The sequence below is a fragment of the Apodemus sylvaticus genome, chromosome 8 (genome assembly GCF_947179515.1).
Source record: "Apodemus sylvaticus chromosome 8, mApoSyl1.1, whole genome shotgun sequence".
NCBI lineage: Eukaryota > Metazoa > Chordata > Mammalia > Rodentia > Muridae > Apodemus > Apodemus sylvaticus.
The window spans coordinates 48,158,967-48,179,773 of NC_067479.1; the positions used below are offsets into that span (position 1 = coordinate 48,158,967).

Sequence of the window (20,807 nt, forward strand, 5' to 3'; positions counted from 1 at the left end):
TAAAAATAGCCCTTCTTTAAAGCTGGTGCTTGATGAATAAACAGAGCAGGCAAGAAGTCCCGGACCTATTTGATAGTGTATTGTCTCAGCACAGAAACCCATTTCCTGCCGAGGCCCTCAAGGCCAAGAGGCACAGAGCATCCTAGGGGAAGGTGAAGGACTGAGCTGTGCCAGCGCTTCTCCTGGCGAGATAGCCAGACAGTGTGCAGTCTGGCCCTGTTCCTGTGATCCAGCACATGTGTCTGCCACAGCTGCTGGGGGGAAAAGGAAGACGGCAGGCTTGGGAACAATGGTCTAGGAGGGCAGCCAAGAGGAAGGAATGGCACTCAGCCATCACTGCAAATCACACCAGCCTTATCTCCAAACCACGAGCCCCCACACGCTCCCTTCTCAGATGTGGACGAGAGCCATTTCTTCCCCTTGTGAGCTGTTCAAGAGCTTGCTGTGGATTTCTGGCACAATTCCCAAGGCAAGGAATTGAAAAGAAGGGCCTGACACTCCAGTGACCATGCTCTTTAGCCCAACTGTTGTGACCTGTGCTCCAGGTTCATATTTAATCTTCAGCCTGACCTCATGAGGAAGATAATGTTACCTCCCTCCTTTACGGATAAAGCAACCACAAGTGAGGGGGACACGGCTTGCGGTCGTGCGGTGGCAGAGTCTGTGGGGGATCTGCCGGGCATTCTGCATTGATGCCATGTGGGGGCAGAGGGAGAGGGCACATAGGACAACCAGCTCTGGGACTCTCTCAGGGCTGCAGTGCTGGCCTTGACAGACTTAAGAAACTCTGCCAAGACCCAGGAGAACTCACATGATACCAACCTGTCCCGCCAGCCCAGGTACTGCCGCCCACGTGGGGCATGTTGTCTGGGTCCTCCTTGCCATGTTTAGGGTCACTCATGTCTTCATTGTCTTCATTATTATCCTTTTCAATTGTTATCTGAAAGGAAGAGTTGAAACATGATCACTCGCCTGTGAGTACCAGGGGCTGCGAGACTAAGAGCTCTTTCTCCAAGTCTGAGGGTGGTCTCCTCAGCTCACAAGAGGCTGGGTCTGGAAAGAGCTTCGTCACATTCAACATCCATTTTGTTGGGAAGGAAAGCTAATTTTTTAAAAAGAAAAGAAAAGGACAGGGGCTGAACTGTGTTCAGCTTTAGAGTTCTGGTGCGGAAGTGCTCTGAGCCCTCTCCTCCATCCCTTCTCCCCTCCACTGAGGTCGCTCCCTCAGTGCCCCCTCACCACTGGCCTTCCACAGTGCCAAGCCTCAGCTGCCCCCAGGACTCCTTATGCCTACAAAATAAGTACCACCTGGGAGGCTTGTACACATGCCCCAGCGCAGTTGCCTGTATGAAATGCAGCCAACTCCTCCTAGCCGTACCCTCTCCTCCTCTCTGGACCACAGCTTCTGTGTGCTGACCTGGGGACACACTCTCAGGACGCTGCACCTCTCTGAATCCGAGCCCCAGTTCTGAATCCCAGTGACCAGCATCAACCGGCCCAGTAAGGTAAAGGTTTCATGTCAGCCGTGCAGGTCTCTTATTGACCACAGCTGATTCTTCAGCACCAGCTGACCTGACCCCACAGATTCTCAATTCAAAGTCCATCTCATGAATGGACTGGTAAGAGTCTTTGGGAAAAAAAATGTCTTTGGGATTCACAAATCTCCCTCAGAAACCCACCAGCAAGGCCTTCATTGTCCACAGCGCTCAGCATTCTTTTTCAGTTCTGATATCAGCGTATTAAGCTCTTTACTAAGTGGCTATTGCAGCCCAGAGTCCAGATTCATTCCACCATCCTGCCCAAACCAGCACTGTCAGGTCTGTCACAGCCACACCCACGGCGCTGCTGCGGATTTCTGTCCTAGTCATGCTTCTGCTGCTGTGACAACATGAAAAGGGCAATGTGGGGCGGAAAGGCCTGTTATCAGGTCACACTCCATCTCTGAAGAAACCCAAGGCAGGAACTCAGCAGGAGCTGGAGGCAGGAACTGAAGCGCAGGCCGTGACGTGACGGTTGCGGTTTCCTGGCTTGTTCCCCATGACTTACTGGCTCAGCCTGCTTTCTCATACCATCCAGGACCCCAGAGTGACACTACCCACCAGAGGACCAGGTCCTTCCACATCAACCATGAATTAAGAAAAGGCTCAACAGACTTGCCCACAGGCTAATCTGAGAGAGGCATTTTCTTAATCAATGTTCATCTCCCCGGATAATGCTAGCTTGTGTCAAGTTGACAAAACGAAAACAAAACACAGAACACACACAACCAGGAGAAGGGAGATTGAAGGACTGAGGAAGATATTTAACAACAATACTTTTATCTCTTCCCTTCTTCTGACCCCACCCTCAACACACACACATATATGCATGTGCACACATGTCTGCTAGTTCTCACTGGTCCAGGCAAGGTCTAGTGGAAGAACGTTTTGGCCACTGGTCTTCACTTTGGACTGTGTGTGCTCTTTCTGGTCTGTTGATTATTTTAAATAAAGAACTTTGAGAGACTCGAGAGAACAAATGCCCATGTGAGGAGCGGCTTCCCTTTAGTTCGCATTAGCTCTCTCCTGTGGGCGCTGCACAGACCAGCCAGTCTGCTAGGAGACTTTTGAGAATTAAGTACTGAAAAAGATGAGGAGGCAAAGGAAGAGGCCTCTCTAATAACCTCCTCAGGAACCGCAGGGTCATGCTTTTGATATTCCAAGGACATTGATAGTGGCTATCAGAGAGGCAGAAAACAGGCTAATTGCTTTGGCTAGAGGGGAGCGAGTTTTGTCAGGCCATCTGCAGGGAAGTGCCTCTGCTCACACTACCCACAAACAGCCCTCATACCAACCCCAAATGAGACACTTCAAAATAGACTAATTCTTGACAGAAACATCGCACAAACCCTGATTTATTTCACAGAAACCCATACTGTGAAATTCCAGGAATATTTAATTAGGCCCATGGTGTCTGGGGAGTTTATCTAATTTCGAAGCATCTGGCCAGTGGTCTTACTCACAGGAACATATTTCTGTAGGTGGGGCGGGGCAGCCGCCTGCTCTGGCAGATGGAGGCATGCTAGGGGCACTGCTATTGAGAAAGCAGATGAGCTCTTGCCTTCTGTCATGCATGTGCTGAGGTGCACTGGCATGTGTGTCCTCTGAGAACTGGGCTCATCTACCAAAGGCTCGAGAAAGTCGTTCTAAAGAGTAAAATAGACACTGCTGGACTCACGGGGAGATGACATGCTCCTGAGTCAGAGAACTGTCCCTCATAAGTTCTGCCCTAACCCGACACAAGTGCTAAACCCCGTGACGTATTTCTTACAGAAGATACACTTTAATTCCTATCAGGGAAGTGTGATATAATCCTAAGAACCATTATCCTCCTACACATGAATTAAACGGAAGAAAACATGGATCTTGTAAACTGCAACTCATAAAATGTTCCAGAGTGAAGTCATGAGAAGCCAGACCTGAGAAGGGACATGACTCACCAGAGTCCTATAACTCTGGGAAAGGCCCATATAATTTAGGATCCTCCTTGAGTTTATAAAAATTTAAAAGAAACGAAGAAAAACCTAAACTAAAATTCAGTAAGATGGTAGAAATGGTCAGATCACAATTCTGGGAGGAAGGTGAACTCTTGGAGGTCTGACTGGACCACACAGTCAATTACTGCTGTCCAGAGTGGGACAAGGAGTGGCATGGCAGACTCGCCTGGGTCCCTCCTCAATGTTCATGCCTTCTTCCTCTTGACAGAAGCCAGATGAATTATGGGTGGTGGGATCAAGCATGGTCTTTCCATTTGGCTTCACCATCAACTGGCCTAGAGATGTGACCTGAGATGTCAGAGGAAGTGTCAGGAGGCCACTGAGGAAGTTTCCTTCCAGATCAGAAAGACAGGGTGCTGAGAAACATTCTACTACCTGTCATGCATTATTTTCACCAACCCTCATCACACGTGCATGCACACATGTACACACACACACACACACACAAACTTCCTGCCAGGCCCACTTGGGGACATGGCAAAGCACTGTAGCCTCTGCCTGTGAACAACACAACATTAGAGATCCACAGTAGAGAGAAGAGACCACGCCTCTCACGCCATTCTTTAGCTGCTGACCCAGTTACTGCTGTGATCTTCCACAGGAAGAAATAAGCATCATTTTAGTTGAAGCCACACTACGGTGAGCTTTCTGCTACTTGAAATCAAGCAGAGGCAACAATTTGACTGGTGTATGAAGGATGAGTTGGGGACAGTAGTCAGAGGCTGAGACCTGGACCGGGAATGCCTTACTTCTGATGAGAAGACAAGACTTGAACTTTCTGACATGACAGTTTCCACATGGGGCAGAGGATATACCTCAGTGGTAAAGTGCCTGCTGGGTATTCATAAAGTCTTAGGTTTCATCTCTGCCACCCATCAACAAAACAATCCGTAATGAAACCAGTACAGCGCACATTCAGTCGCCTGCTGTTTCTTTATTAGCAGGCAGCTGGTTGAACCATACTCTGCCTCCCGAGCATGTTTGTAATGAATCTGCTGCTCACTGGGATGCTCAGTGCTCAGAGCAGAGCTGCTTTTCTTCTGGTGAGGCACAGAATAGGGGAGCAGAGGAGTGCAGTATAACACGGGCCGTGACGAGGTAGGCACAACACACATCCCTCTGAGGCATGGCATCGCCACAGCCCGCTGTCGCCCACAGGATGCTCTTCCATAGATCCTGATGGGATGAAAGCCGCATGAGCATGTCCCTAGGGATGGTGGCTTTCCTGACAGGAAGGTGGCCATCGGCAGTTCTATAGACAACCTGCACCTACAGTGATGATGCACGATACAAACGCCTGTCTCACCAGTGGCTTCTGGGAGTCCCAACTCCCATCCCTAGCAAAGCTGGCCGGTTTGCAGTTCATCTTTAGTCCTTGCTACATCTGTTTTCACACATACAGTGACCTTCTGCCCTTTTCTCTCTCAGCCTTCCTAAAAGCCTTCCTCTCAGCTTTTCATCAGTAGTAACCACTGCTTTCACTGCTGCTGTAGTGTGCTTGCCTAGGTCCAGATGCCACCGCCCCTGCTGTATGGCCTCCCAACAAGTCCACAGTGACATCGGCACAGCGACCCTGGTTACTCCAGCTGCCTGCTGTTTTCCAACATTACAAGGCACCTATACTTCAAGTACCGTTATTACTAAGTGATAATTCAGGTCTTTTTTTTTTTCTTCTTCTTCTTCTTCTTTTTCCTTTCATAGAAGGTCCAGGAATCAATAAGCAAGCAAGCAGAGATACAGGAGGGGGATGGTTGTGTGTGTGTGTGTGTGTGTGTGTGTGTGTATGTGTATGTGTGTGTGTACGCAGGAGGCTACTGTGCTTGCCTGTGACGTTCTGGATAAGCAGCAGTGGCTGGACCCTCTTCTGTCCTGCAGAGCCCTGTATTCTGGTATGAAAGAATTCTGTTCTTTCCTGTGAGAGTTTTTCAAATGACTCACTGGCATTTTCCTCCTGACTCTGGGCTGGACCCTTTGTTCACCTTCCCAACCCACCCTCTACCTCCACTCCTCACCTTTCTCTTCCCAGCTAAGCACCCCTAGAGCTAAGCACCCCTAGAACTAAGCACCCCTAGAGCTAAGCACCCCTAGAGGTTTCACATATTTTCATTTGGGGTCCAAGTGATGTGCTTGGTACATATTTTAAAATGTTTGAAATTGTAGCTCTAAACACTCTTTCTCCATCTAGATGTTTGGAATATACCTTATATTATTTCAGTATTTTAGCTTATAGAATCTTTAGCACAGAGCTTTCTCCCTCGCTCTCTACAGCAGGAGTTATTTCTATGCAGCAGCAGCAGCAGCAGCAACAACAACAACAACAACAACAACAACCCCATCCAAATTAAAATGAGCACTACTTTACAGATCTCACAGGCTTGCTAATGTGTCACTGCACCCGTCATCCCCTGACAGCAGCAGTCATCCTGGCCTTGTATGTGACAGGTAGGTAACGAAGGAGCACTAGAACTACTCGGAGGCAGAATTGTGAGCGCTCACTTTCTGATTTCATATCACTTTCTGATATGATTTCAAATCAAGCTCTACTTCATGTGAATAGATGCCAGGCCCTGTCCAGTCCTGTGTGCATAGCCGGCACACAGCAGGGCCCCTGGACAGCAGGCCGTCTTTTAACAGGCAGGAAACACTCCTGCCTGTGGTTCTTGGTGGTGCTTCGGTGTAGGTCCTGTGCATCCCTGGCTGGGCTCTCATCCCCCTGCCCCAGCTGCCCTGTAGACACTGGAGAGCCTTCCGGGCACAGCCTGTGGGCCCACGGAGACGGTCTCCACTTACTACCAGCCCAAACAAATGATCCGAGCGGCTGCTAAAAATAAGGCACTCTGCCCAAAGTCACTCCTCACTTTTCTTTGGATACCTAGGTTGTTCTCTTTCTACCTTCAAAAGGGAGTAACAGACGGAGATTTTCAGAACCTGGGAAATAGAGAGTGAGAAATGAAGGAGTCAAGGTGATTTTTGTGGGCTTCAAATAACACCCCCTTCTAAGCAAAACAAAAACAAAAGCTAAAAAAACCCACAAACACTAATACCTTATAAACAATTGGCACAGCTACACTTTCCTGGCACAGAAATGGTTCCATCCTGCTACCACTCCACAGGACAGTCAGGATTCTAAACAGCCACAAAAACAACATGCTAGCTAAAGTCTGAGAAAGAAGGGTGGGGCACGAGGTTGGGTCTTTATATATTCCACTTTTTCTATTTTTGCCTGGAATTTTTAGGAGCCTTCAGAAAGGAGATATTCAACACTGCTGACCCCCAAAGCCATGCAAGGTCACCTCAAATATGGTCAAGACCTTGTCAATGTTTCTGGTCTGCAATATGTAACGTGGCCCTGGCAGTCGACACTTAATGCCCTGCCGTCTTGCTGAAGCGAATCGATGTCCTGTGGCATTTCCTGGCCCGGTGACTACAGTTTACGACCTGGTTTCTTGCTTTCTCCAGAACAGAAGGCAACATATAAAGCAGTTTTGTGAGGTGCTGAGGCAGCCAGGAAGGAGAAGGGCGAGTGGAAAAGCCATTCCTACCATCACGAGCAAAGGTGGCTGTGATATGACCCAGGGTCTACATAGCTTGGAAGCAGCCACCATAACTATGTGCAAAATGCATTTATCGTGGGGAACTCTTTTCTGAAAACTGGGACACTGCGTAAACCAGACCAGGCAGGTCACTGATGCAGAGTCCCTGTGGGAGGTATTTCTAGTGACAAACCTGGCCCCCAACTGTTTTCCTCCTCTCTACTGAAGAAATCACTGTCTACACAGCCATTTATGCTGCTAACCGTCATTTTTTCTAGGTACACCATGATGGTTCACCATCTCAGGCTGTGAAGATGTTTACAAAACCCCTCCCTATCCTGCTCACCCCTACTCCCTCCCAGGTACCCCTAGGTACCCGAGTGCTTATAAAACCATATAATGACACCCAGAGATGACAATCTTCCTCCTTCCACAGGCACAGCATGGTGACTTGCGCACTCGCTCACAGCCACTGTGGGTCAGAACGGCCCATCAGACTATAGCATCACGGCACGAGGCGCAGCCACAGGAACAGGCAGCCTGTGAGGCTCGGGGGGAAGCATTTGCAGCTGGTTTGGTGTTCAGTGCTCACGGGGTGAGGGAGTCTTCCATACTGTTTCACTGGCAAAGCCATACCCAGGACATACGCAAAGGAACAGATTAAACAACTGCAGCGGGCATCTTTATTACAGCATACTTCCACATGTCTTTACTATATAGATCCACACATATTTTTGTATGTGTTGGTGTGAACATGGAGGCCAGAGGTCATAGCCTTGGGTGTCACTCCTTAGGTATGGTCTACCTTGTTTTTTGAAAGAGCTATCCTTGTCTTGGACCTCACTGACTAGACTAGGCTGTTCTGTCTATGAGCCCCAGCTATCCCCGTCTCTGCCTCCCCAGTGCTGGGACTGTAAGTATACACCATCACCCGTGTGCTTTCTGACTTGGGTTCTGGGACTCAAACTCAGGCCCTCACATATGCACAACAAGCATTTTACCAACAGTACCTACTATGTATACTTTTAAAACCTACTTATGTATGTGAGTTCTTTCTAGCCATGTATACATGTGTACCATTCATGTGCCTCGCAACTGTGGAGGTCAGGAGTCAGGTCTGCTGAAAGAACAGATTTGGATGGATGGTTAGCCATCAGGTGAGTCCTCTATAAGAGAAACAGGAGCTCTTAACTCCACCTCCCAAATGGTTAAAGGAAACCACTTGTTGATAAAAGAGCACTCCCACCAGTCAGTGCTATGGGACATGAAGGGAGATATGACTTGGGTCCTACACTTGCACGGATTCTGGGTGAGTACTTAGAAGCCAGGCTTATGTCCTCCTCTTCCTCCTCCTCCTCCTCCTCCTCCTCCTCCTCCTCCTCCTCCTCCTCCTCCTCCTCCTCCTCCTCCTCCTCCTCTTCCTCTTCCTCCTCCTTCTCCACGATGCTCAGGCCTCTGCAGCTCAGACAATGACTGTGGGACAGGCTTTGTCTTCAGAGCCATGCCAAGGCTACAGAATGGTGCAGGTGTGGGGACTTTTTAGAAGGGAAAGACCATTATTAGACTCAATGAAACATACTTTGAGTTTTGTTTAAAGGTTCCTTACCCCGTGAACAAGTTCAGAATTCTAAATATCAGCAAATGCAGCTTTCCAGTCACACTCAGAGCATTGTAAGGAGGAGACACGCTGTGTCAGGTATCATTGGCACAGGCTACCCAGTGACCAGGAACAATCAGTGCCAAACTGTGACTAACCAAGGGCCACGTAAGCACACAGGTGAGTGGGTTAGCTTCAGCTTCACTCGGTTCCAAGGTACCTTAAAGAGTGTGAGTCTGTCTCCTTCCCACTTATTCCCCAGCTACCCTTTTCCTAGGAAGACTGGAGCTATCCACCTGCTCTGCCTCCTGCGTGCCTGTCTTCTTCCTTCCTTCCTTCCTTCCTTCCTTCCTTCCTTCCTTCCTTCCTTCCTTCCTTCCTTCCTTCCTTCCTTCCACTGGGCCCCTCTGTACCACCTCTGGGTTTCTTTGACAGCACTGGGCTTGGGGGATCCTGGGCTTCAGGTGGCACAGCCTTTGGGAAACGGTGCTGGGAAGGTCTAGGGTCATGGCATGGGTCACACTGAAGGGACAGAACACTCGGTCCAGCATCATGGAGCTGTATGTGGTAAGTAGTTTGGCACAGCCCTTCCCTCCTCTGCATCCTTCCAGGGTCTGTCTTGTCCTGTTCTTCTTTATGACACTTAGGGATATCTTCCTGTCTGTCCCCTGTGGGCACCATGGTACCCCAGGAAGCAATAGTTTGTCTTATCTGGGCTGTGTTGGCCCATGAGGCAGCTCAGCAGAAACACACCCTATACCCACTTGTCTTTTTTTGACATGATTTACTGCCATTTTCCTAGGTGAGACAGAGAGAATTAGGGTAGGCATCTGTAAGCAGAAATGTGAGACACCGATTTAAGCCTAGACTCTTTCACTAGCTGTTTTTGGATCACAGAAAGTTCCAGCAAATGAAGCCACAGTTAGGAACAATGTATTTACTAGACATTGGCCGAGTCAGACATAGGACCTTAAGGATGTGCAGCCCAATGAGTCCTGGTTCTGTGGAGTTCCTGCCATGAGCAGGAGGGACCGGTACTCAGGAACCAGTGCGGGGAGTGGCTGAGAGTACCAGGCCAGGGCAGCAGGATATAGAGCGGAAGGTGGAACCAAACGGCAAGAGGCCAGGCCTAGGGAGGCAATACAGAAGGAGATTTGAATGCAGAGAGCCAGAAGGAGTTGGCAGACGCTGAGCTGAAGGGCTTGTAGTCGACTGTGCCTGGGTTCACACACACCTGCTGCAGCACCCAGACCTGCACACTAGAAACTCAGAGAGGTTCACAAAGAGGAGATGCCTCATCCTAAGTCTACCCAGCTGAACCGAAGAACTCAGCCCAGTCCTTGCACACAAATACAATTTGTATGATTTAGCTAGAGTTACTTCAGTCACCAAGAAGCATCTGCACGCCAGCAGCCTTAGCAACTGGGTGACCCCGGGTGAGTATTGTTCTCCTACTCACAATCTATGAAACCTTACACAAGATTTAAACTCTTGGAACCTATTATTTTTCAATTTCACCTCTTAGCCACTGCACAACACTTAAAAAAATACCATTTCCAGATTGAAACCCTTTCCTATCTATGTGAGGGTGACTCAGTGACTCATCACCATCCAAACATAAGATACATTAACAATATAAAATAAGACAGGAGAGAGAGAACTCATTTGTGGGTTTTTTTTAAGTGCTCATTTTTGTAAATTCCCACAATTTCTATGACTATTTTATTTTATTTGTGCATGTATTTTCTAACAGCCTGAAACCATGAGAGTGAATAAGCGACCTTGCAGGAGTGTAGGAGTGTGGCCCAGGCGGAAGTGTGGCACAAGGAGCCCAGAAAGAAGGGGACAAGATAGGAGAGGCGGGCAGCAGAGAGCTCAGAGTGCGGGATCGGGTGCAGCACAGGGCCAGAGAAGAGGACCAGCCACAAGCCCACTGACTCCAGCGTGGCCACAGAGGACGGAATGACGTCAAGTGGGTGGAGGTCTGGAAGTAGAGCCAAGGCAGGCAGACGAGGACTTAGGTTTTAATAAGGCCAGGACATGGGATGCCCTGGAAGGAGTTACAGGTGGTTATGAGCTGCCATGTGGGTGCTGGGAACTGAACTTTGCAGATCAGACAGTGTTCCTCATCACCGAGCCGTCTCTCCATCCTCAGTGGTGAGCATTCTTAGCCAGCCCCACCGACAATGATTTTAAGAAGTTTTGCAGGAACAGGCAAGGAACTGTGTCACATGCATGTGTGGTGGGGCTTTGGGTCTTAGAGACATGCAGACATTACAGAATTCCTTAGAGAGAATGGGCTTAAAAGACATTTTCGATTTCAAAAGAATTTCTGAAAAAATCTATGTATGTTCCTTTAACTGGAGGATTTTCAGCCAATGGCTGTCTGTTTAGAGGTAAAGATGGGTGTGCAAGGGATCAGGTGAGGTCGGAGCAGCAGAGTCTGCATTCTGGATGAATTCCAGGTGAAGAAGGGCCACCAGTGACCGGCCTTCCCAAAGGCAAGTCTGTTTTCCCATACGGCACCTGCCTTTGCTTCTCTGGACTCTCCCAGAGTCTCCCAGCACGCTGTCCCCACTGCCCTTTGATGACAAGAGTCCCATGCATCTATCCAGGGTGCTTTATCCATTGCAATCCTGTCCCCCTAGTGTATGTGTTGGGGGGGGTGCTGAAACCATGCTCACGGCCCACAGACGAGCTGCGCCCTGTTGTTGTAGCCTTGTGTGTATGTGGCTGAAACCTTGCCCATGGCCCACAGACGAGCTGCGCCCTGTTGTAGCCTTTCGTGGAACACAACCTTTGGAATGGCTGTCTAGAGGACAGAGGCTTTCCAGAGCCTGAGGAAGGCTGGCAAAGGCTGGGTCACCTCTGCAGTGCTGGGCTCTTCATGTGTACTGTACGCACACACGCATGCACGCACGCACCCACGCACGCACGCAAGCACCCACAGCCTTTCTTTTTGAGGTAGCCCAGGGAAGAAAATTCAAGGAAATGAAACGACACCCCTCCCATGCTCCCATTCTTCTTAGATAACAAAAGACAGATAATTATCTAACACATTTTTCAATAGGAACAAAACAGAGAAGTGACCTTTCTGTCCCGGCCTGCTCGCTGCAGAGATCCCAGCCACAGCCAGGCGACAGTCAGGCCTAGGGAACGCCCACCTCGCCGAGCAGGAGCTCAGTGTAGCTCCCCAGCCTGTCATAAACATCATAAATTTTAACAGGCAGCCAGACCTGGATGGTTCACAGTCACCCCTGGGGAGTGATAAATGCTCCTGCTGGTAGACTTATATAAACTGAGATGCAATGATTTTTTTTTTAAAGGATATTCCCTGTGCTCAATAAGCCTGAACGTTGTAAGCCTGAAGGATGGCTAGCCTAAGAAGGAAAATAAATCAATCTGACAAGAAAAAGCAATCATTTGGAGTGTTGGTAGATTAACCTAAATGCATGGGGTATTGAACTCAGTGATTTAAAATTCACATGCTTGCTAGTTGAAAATCCCCACTTCTAGCTTTATGCTGTTTATAAAATGCACTCTGGGGGTAAGAAAGGGTAATGAGGGCATGGGTGTCACCTAAACATAGTATATGCATGCAGGAAAATGTCATGTCAATAAAAGCTACAGCAAACTTTATAGTGTGACGCTTTGGTTAGACTCACCTGTTGTCACCTGACAATAGCAAAGAAAAGCCACTCAACACAGTGGATTATCCCAATGACAAATAAAAAATTAAAGGAGATTTTGGGAAGTAACATTTTTGAGCTTGAATCAAAATACCAAAAAACCTGATTGCTTTATTCTACTTAAAAAGAAGCAGATACGATCAAAGAGGACGATGAGCCTGGACTAGGGGAAGAAACCTAGGAATCGTGTGAGGACTCCACCCACTCCGTGCAGACCAGACCGCAGTCCACAGTTGGCTGACAGAGGCCACTTCCCTTCCCAGTGGCCTGCTCTGCTCCTCCCCACCCACCAGCAGGAAGGCCTTGGTCCTTAAGCACCTGCCTGCAGAGAGGGCTGGCAGGAAGCGGTGCTGCTGTTTATGACAAAATACAGGCGGGAAACATGGCTAGGACATTTAAGCGGGGAGAGATGTACAATGAACACCTGAAGTAAGAGCAGGTGTAAAGAAAAGTGTAAAGAAAAAAAGCTTAAGTTTTCACCCTCTGCCCCGCCACACATGTGCAGGTGCCTGTAGAGGCCAGAAGAGGGCGCTACATCCTTAAAGCTGGAATTACCAGTGGTTGTGAATCACCTGACATAGGTGCTAGGTACTGAACTCAGGTCCTCTGGAAGAGTAGAAAGCACTGTTAACAACTGAGCATCTCTCTAGCCCCTGCAAATCTTAAAATGTCTGCCCACAGCAGAGGGACCAGCACTCTGTGTGACGGTCTGTTTCTCGTAATCACCATTCAATCCTATGTCTTGCTGTGCCTGGGCAATCCCAGTGAGCACCAGTTGTCTGAGGATAATAATAATTATTATTAGTTGAGAACAAACCACTTTGTTCAGAGGCTTAGAGGTGAGGAAGGGCTGAAGAGGTCACTGAGACCTGATGTGCTCGGCAGGGCAGATCTCCCCGTTCCCGTCACTAAAATCCCAGGTAAGTGATTAAGGGAACTGTGCCATTTGGGTACTAAATTAAACCTTGTTTCTTGGCACCAGTCAACATGGACAACACTCCTTTTAGAGAAGAAATGAGAGACTAGGAGTTAGACAGACTCCCTGGAACACACAGAGAGGGGAGACACAGACACTCGGAGGGCGGGGGCGGGGGGGAGGCTAGGTAATAAAGATGGCGACTTCTTTTTTAGCTTCCTGACTTGAAATAAAACCTGGTATCTTAAAACAAGGGCTCGTAAGATCTGTCTCCCACCAGCAGGCTACCTGCTGATGTCTAGCATGATAAGCTCAAGGCTGGATCAGAACATGTTTCAGACCACTTGGGGGCCAGTTGGCCATCCTATCCTTCTACAAACTAACCAGCTCTGAACTAGGGGAGGAAAACTGCAGAGACTTTAAATCTCCATTCTCAGGAAGAAACTGGGCTTTTCGGCTTCTGCCTTACAGAGGGTGTTTTTCTCTGTCTGACGTGTGTGTGTGTGTGTGTGTGTGTCCTCACCCCCAATAAATGCACACTTTTTTCAACTATTGATTCTGTATGCTGCTGTCAGCAGCGCTTGAGGTTTCTCGACTGCTGTGTGTTACGTCTGAGCTAGATAACGCAGGTGTTACCTATCCTTCTACTTGGGGGTCCTTTTTCTAATTTCCTGAAGTGCTCATGCAGGCTGGAAGAAGCTCTAGGGGCTGGCACTCCCACAGGATTCATTATAAGTAAAATTTTGGCAAAAGCAACTCTAAAGAACTAATCATCTAGAAAGGAATAAATCTACACACGCCTTTTGACTTACTGCAGGCAAAACTCAACATCCTTTTCTAAGTCCACACAGTCAGACCTCATCAAAAGTCATGAGTGTGTGTTACCAGGTGTTGTATTAAAGCAAGATTTTTCCAAAGCCTTGGGCGAGTCCTTGGAAGGTCTTGAGGAGGGTTTCCTCTGATCTTTATGTGAAACCAAAGAAAACACAGAGTGAAGGACAGCAGCTTGCCCATTCTGAGTTTTCTAGAATCATTAGATGTATTCTTTGTCCAGTTCTCTAACGGATACTTATATTGCTGGTATTCAAAAAAAGAACTCTTCAACATGGTTAGAAGTATAGACATTGCAACTTGTCTGCCTGGATTTAAACCCTGGTTCTTGACACATAGCCAGGCAAAGCACCTCATCTACAAGAAAGACAAAGCCTGTCTTATACACAGCATCACTGTAGGAAATGTCACAGAGTCACCTGGAATGATCCTTGGCCACACCAGTGCTTATCTAGACTAGCCATTATTATTCTGTTATTTCTGAGTGTAAAAAAAAATATGGCATAGTGTAAATCATCTGTTTTTTAAGTGGGCATGTGTTAGATATATATCATGGTAATATTAGCACTGGGAAAAGTCAAGATTTTAATCAAGAAGGTTTTGTGAAATCTGAGGAGTTCAGTGTTGCTGCAGATGTTGTAAACACTAGGCTGACCTGTCCTGCCTTGGGCAGCTGGACCAAGACTGCGACCGGCCCTCTAGTGGCTTTGTAGCTGGGCTGAGGGCTTCCTCACTTTACAACTCCTGACCAATGTTTGCTCTCAGTGTCTAAAGTCATGGCCTGAAGGGGACTTGAGACACTGCCAGAAGGAACAGTCACATGACTGTTCAAGCAAGTGCTGAAAAAGTTATCTTACAAAAATGAGAAGAAATATGTTGGATGGAAAGGCCGTTTCCACCTCATCCATCGCTGCACATTCCAAATTCAAGTTCACACTTCAATGGCTTCGGCTTGTTTGCTTGTTAACTTCAACATATTTTAAATCAGATAATATCAAATGTGAAATTTCTTATTTATTTATGAATTAATTAATTTATTGGCATGCATCTAAAAGAAAGGAAACCTGTTCCACAGAATGCAAAGAAGAGAACGTGCACTGCTCTCTCTCAAATGCTTTTAGGAGCGTTTTCTTGTATTTCATTTGTAGAGTTGGAAATGAGACAGAATCTGGCTGCTAAGGAACATGCAGTCATTCCTCAGCTCTGTCAGCCCACAGGCCTGCTGCTGAGTGCCACTCAGAGGCCTGGGCTGTGCACAGCACAACACCCCCATTACAGTCTACACACTTTACACAGACCACTGCTAAGAGTCACAATCCTCCAGACTGCAATTTCCACTTTGAAGGGCAGGAAAGTAAAACTCAAGAGAAAAAACAGCTTATTCATTGACACACAAACTATTAATGCTAAGCCCAGTTCTTGCCAGTGCAAAAGCCAGATTGAGCAGATCTGTTATGCTGGCTTTTAATGGAGAATATGTTCTTAAGAGTCCCAGAATTCTGTTTTCTAAAGTGCACTGTGGCTTAGGAAAAGCAAGAAATGTTTCTAAAGCATTAACATCTTCCCTTTAACTCATGTGCCAGGCAGGCGTACAGGAATCCACGTACATCAGTAAGGGGGCATTGGCAAAGGACCACCGCACCCTCCAGAAACCCAGTAACGAGTGCTGTATACACGCAGACAGTTATGAGCAGGACCAGAGATGTCATTGTTACAGGACACTGGGTATATTATATAATCCCCCGGAGGTGGTATTTTCTCATATGTAAACAGGACTAGCAAGGGTGTTGTTAGGAGGAGGAGGAGGAGGAGGAGGAGGAGGAGGAGGAGGAGGAGCAATGCTGGCAGGGACAGGTCTCTTGCCTTCCCCTCACCTAAGCTTCCTGACAATGGCAACAAGGCACATTGTCTTCTCAGTTACAGAAGAAAATAGTCCCACAAAAATACCTCAGAGCAGATGGGTCGCTGACTGGCGCTCTGCTTGTGATGAAACCTGGGACCTATAGGCAGATGGGAAGCTTTTATGATACCTAAAAATACTGCAAGTCATCTTTTGGGTAACTAGGGATGGGTTTGAGTAAATGATCTCTACCCCACAGGTAACCCAGTTCTGCACATGCAGTGAGGCCAAACACACAAACCACATCTACATCGAATACACATCTACAGACAATACGCTTCTCTTACACACACCAGGACATGTGCATGTAAAGGGTCCCCTTTTTAAAAGAAAAATTTTAAAAATCCCAAAAGTGTTATTTGAAACTGCCACCCTGAAGACATTCCTTCAATAGAAGTTTAGTGCGTGTAAAGTAAGTACGGGGAATCGTGCAGGCACTGAACACGTGAGAGCAAGCTCACAACTGGTAATAAATAAGTATTTATCAAAGACTTCAGGCTCAGCTGGCTGAAGCTAAGCTCAATATGAAGTCCTGGAAGACACTGTCTAAGAGCTCTGCACGTCAGCGCTGAGGGCTCTCCCTGCCAGCGCCTGAGGAGCAGGCCTCCTTGCTCGGCACCACGTGTGCAGCACCAGGCCAGGTTTCCTGAGCCTGATTGTTACTAATTAGAATGGTAAAAAAAGATTCCCTTTTTTAGTGTTTGGAGGAAAAAAACCAATCTAAAGAATTTTTGGAAGCTTGAGCTTATGATATTAATCTGGTTTCTGAAATAGCTCTTCCCTTGACATTACTGGGGAGATGGGCTTCATTTCCCTAGAAAAGTAAACAAGGGGATAAAAACAAGGTGACTCAAAGGATGAGGAAGTGTGTTTCTCCTAAGAACAAAAGAGCCTTTCACAGTATGTCCTAGCCTCAGTCGTGGGCTTTCCTGAATGTAAACACTGTTCAAATGGCAAAAGGAATTTCATCTATGCCTATAAAAGGTCTCAAACAATAGTTCTTGCTTGAAGCTACATTTAGCACACAGTAAAACAACCTTTTCCTTAAATACTCTGCCACAGACCTGCAACGTTTAATCATCCCAGGAGAAGAACAATCCTCCATCACTTACAGAACAGCAGTCACAGCCTGTGGACAAGAGGCAGTTAAAGGAAGAGACAGCCAGGACAGACAGACAGCGAAGGACCGAAGGACCGTCCTCAGGAGTAAGGGATGCTGAGACACAGCTTACAACAGCAGCCGGATACTTTGCTCTCAGTCAGAGTTTAAGGCCCACAGAGCAGATGGCTCACGAGGTTAGGATCACAGAAAAAGGGCATTAACATTTTAAACCAAAAGGAACAGCAGTCAATGAAAGATTTCCCATTATTTATATATCCCTTCATTTCAGCAAGTTAAAATGGGCACTAATTATAATATTTAATGGAGACACATGCCAACGAACAAAATTACATCATTATTATAGAAACACCAAGTCTTTTCTTACCCATCTCAGATTTTGCAGGCATCTTAATAAATCACCATGTCAGCTCAAACCCTACATAGTCAACCCTGAAGTTTTTCTCAGTTGAATATCCCTAAGAAATTCTCTACAGAGACTTTAGCAACAGTGTCAGAGATTGTTTAGATTTTATGTGAGGTTTTCTATTTCCAAATTAATGAGTATCAAGTTCCATAGGCCTCTGTTATTTGAGATGGATGTGTGTTGTATTGGGGTGGGGGACAATAAGAGGGGACAGGGTCAGGGTTTCTGTGTCTCTGAGGTCAGCTTCTGTGACTCTCTCTTTTGTGCCTCTGTGCCTGGGTGTGAACAGGGCCAGCTTTTCTCAGATCACACAGAACACTGGGAGCATCCTATGGTTTATGAGGTTCCTAAAACTGGTGACAACCAAATATCACACTATCCATTCAGGAAAATATTTCCTCTGCACATTTCAAGTCTCATCACTTCCATTTCATCCAGAGACCAAGGAGGCTTGTACTGGCCACACGGTGAGTGCAGGGAGGTCAGGATTCTCTCTGCTCTGCCCAAGTCTAGAGATGGGTCCTTCAAGGGTTAAGGCTGCCTCTGTCTCAAGATTCTCACAGGAGTAAACAGGCATGATATAAAACGAGTCATTGGTTTGATTTTAGAAGAATAAACCGGACACTATAACTTTGTTTCCCATTTGAGGGAAGAGGTGTAGCCCTCAGAGTTTGTCTGCCACATCTCCCTTCATCTGGCAGGGAAGATTTGCCAGTCTGACTGGGAAAAGACAGGGACACCCATTGGCCTACACAGTACAAGAAGACAGAATCACCGAGTATTAAATATGCAGCAGGGCCTGGGTAGTGTCTACCTGGTGTCTGATTTACCTCCACAAGGAGGACTTGAGCACACTTCCTCCTGCTCTGCCTTTCCTGTGCTCCCACCTGAGGTGAGTGGTCATGTTGGGTCTGGGAGGGACACAGGAACATCTGCTTTGTCCTCTCAGGTCAAGGTCCCTCCAACCCCTGCTCAGTTTCTACTACTGTTGCCCTAAGAGGACCTGAGGACTGGCCCATTTACTAATACTTACATTCGAGATTAGTACTACTGATCAATAATCTTTGTTTAACAGTTTACTTGAGTTGAGAAGGTGTCAATGATGGATAATATCTAGGTTGTAGCCTACACCATCTGATATCCTTAACATCTCAAATTGCCTATAACAACTTAAGAGACTATACTATTGTACTGTTGGTTTTATGTGTCAACTTGACACAGGCTGGTGTTATTACAGAGAAAGGAGCTTCAATTGGTGAAGTGCCTCCATGAGATCCAGCTGTAGGGCATTTTCTCAATTAGTGATCAAGGCAGGAGGGCCCCTTGTGGGTGGTACCACCTTTGGGCTGGTATTCTTGGGTTCTATAAGAGAGCAGCTTAAACAAGCCAGGGGAAGCAAGCCAGTGAGAAACAACCCTCCATGGCCTCTGCATCAACTCCTGCTTCCTGACCTGCTTGAGTTCCAGTCCTGACTTCCTTTAGTGATGAACTGCAACATGGAAGTGTAAGCTCAATAAACCCTTTCCTTCCCAACTTGCTTCTTGGTCATGATGTTTGTGCAGGAATAGAAACCCTGACTAAGACAACTAGTAACTTGAAAGCCTTTTTTAAGGGGCCAGGGAGATGGTTCAGAGAGAAAAGGTGCCTGAAGCCAGGCTTAACACCCTGAGTCTGAGCCCCAGAGCACACATGGTAGAAGGAGAAACCAAATCCCCCAAGTTGCCCTCTAACCAGCACACCCACACCCACAGACACACACACACTTTTTTTTTTTTTTTTTTTTTTTTTTTTTTTTTTTGGTTTTTTGAGACAAGGTTTCTCTGTATAGCCCTGGCTGTCCTGGAACTCACTCTGTAGACCAGGCTGGCCTCGAACTTAGAAATCCGCCTGCCTCAGCCTCCCAAGTGCTGGGATTAAAGGCTCACATACACAATTTTAAAAGGCCTATTCCTCAAATAAAACTCAAGATCGGATACTATATATAACCTCTAAGTTGTATCAAAAATTTAAGGAATTGAGAACAATTCTTTATAAACTCTTCTAAAGAGCAGAAAGAGAGGCCATTTGTCAATTGACTCTATGAGGCCAATATGACTGACACAAAAACCCAGAAAAAGACATTATACTAAACTAATTCTATAGATCAACATCCAGAGCAGGCGTGAACATTTTTCAACAAAGATATATGAAACTGAACCCATTACAGTAAAAAGGGGATTATGCATTATGACCAAGTGGGCTTTAAGCAGGGAATGTAAGGTTGAACTTATACATGAAGATATATTAATATAATTCACAATTAATAGAATAAAGAGTAAAAATGCATGATTATCTTAACAGATACATAAATAGCATTTGAGAAATTCATGGCAAAAATGTTCAACAAATTAAAAATGGAAGAGAATTCAACAACCCAATGAAAGTCATGTATGAAACCTGCAAAGATAACATGACAGCTGTCATATCAAAGAGTAAGGGCTTTCCCCCATGATAAAGAACAATGTGAGGATATTCCCACCGTGCCGACTCAACACTTCACTAGAGAATCTTGCCAGGACTAGGAAAGAACATAAAAGGTGTTCAGACAGGAAAGAAAGAAGTACATAGCACGGATTGTATAAATAGAATATCCTTACCATGTGTGGCATCTCATGCTTTAATCTCAGCACCCAGGAGGCAGAGACAGGAGATTACTGTGAGTTCCAGACCAGCCTGGTCTACAGAGTGAGACTGTGGTTCAAAATAATTAGTCAACCAACCAACCGACCAACTAACCAACCAACCAACTAACCACAAATAAATAAATAAATAAGAAAATTCCAAGTATTCTACTAAAAACTATTATAACAAGTTATTGGAACAGTAATACTGCAGAAGAGAAGAAAAATAACTAAATATTATTTCCATATTCTGGTAATGAATGCTCAAAGATAAAATAAAAAAAATTATTCCCAATGGCATTAAAAAGGATAAAATAATGTAAAATCTATACTCTGAAAACTACAAAACATTCTAGGAAGGAATGTAAGGACCCCAATAAATTCATGACTCTGATAAATAGAACATGCATATTCATGACCTACCAGATGATTAAAGTTTTTAAGGTAGCAACATTCTTCACATTCACCTAAAGATTTCATGTTATCTTTATTAATATCCTGCCTGGTTTCCTGGTAAAAATCAATAATCCAGTTCTAAAATGTGTATGTAAATAAATACAAGGGAACTAAGACAGCCCACCTGTTGAGGACTCATGCTCTCCTATTTATTTATTTATTTA

At 46.3% G+C, this 20,807-nt stretch overlaps 1 protein-coding gene across 1 annotated transcript in view; it reads right to left on the bottom strand.

Annotated features, from left to right (window-relative positions):
- Vwa8 (von Willebrand factor A domain containing 8) overlaps window positions 1–20,807 on the bottom strand; it is a 335,644-nt gene that overhangs the window by 29,201 nt on the left and 285,636 nt on the right. The window contains exon 38 of the mRNA XM_052190877.1: window positions 823–940. Within this exon, the coding sequence (XP_052046837.1) occupies window positions 823–940 (118 nt within the window). The remainder of the gene's footprint in view (window positions 1–822; window positions 941–20,807) is intronic.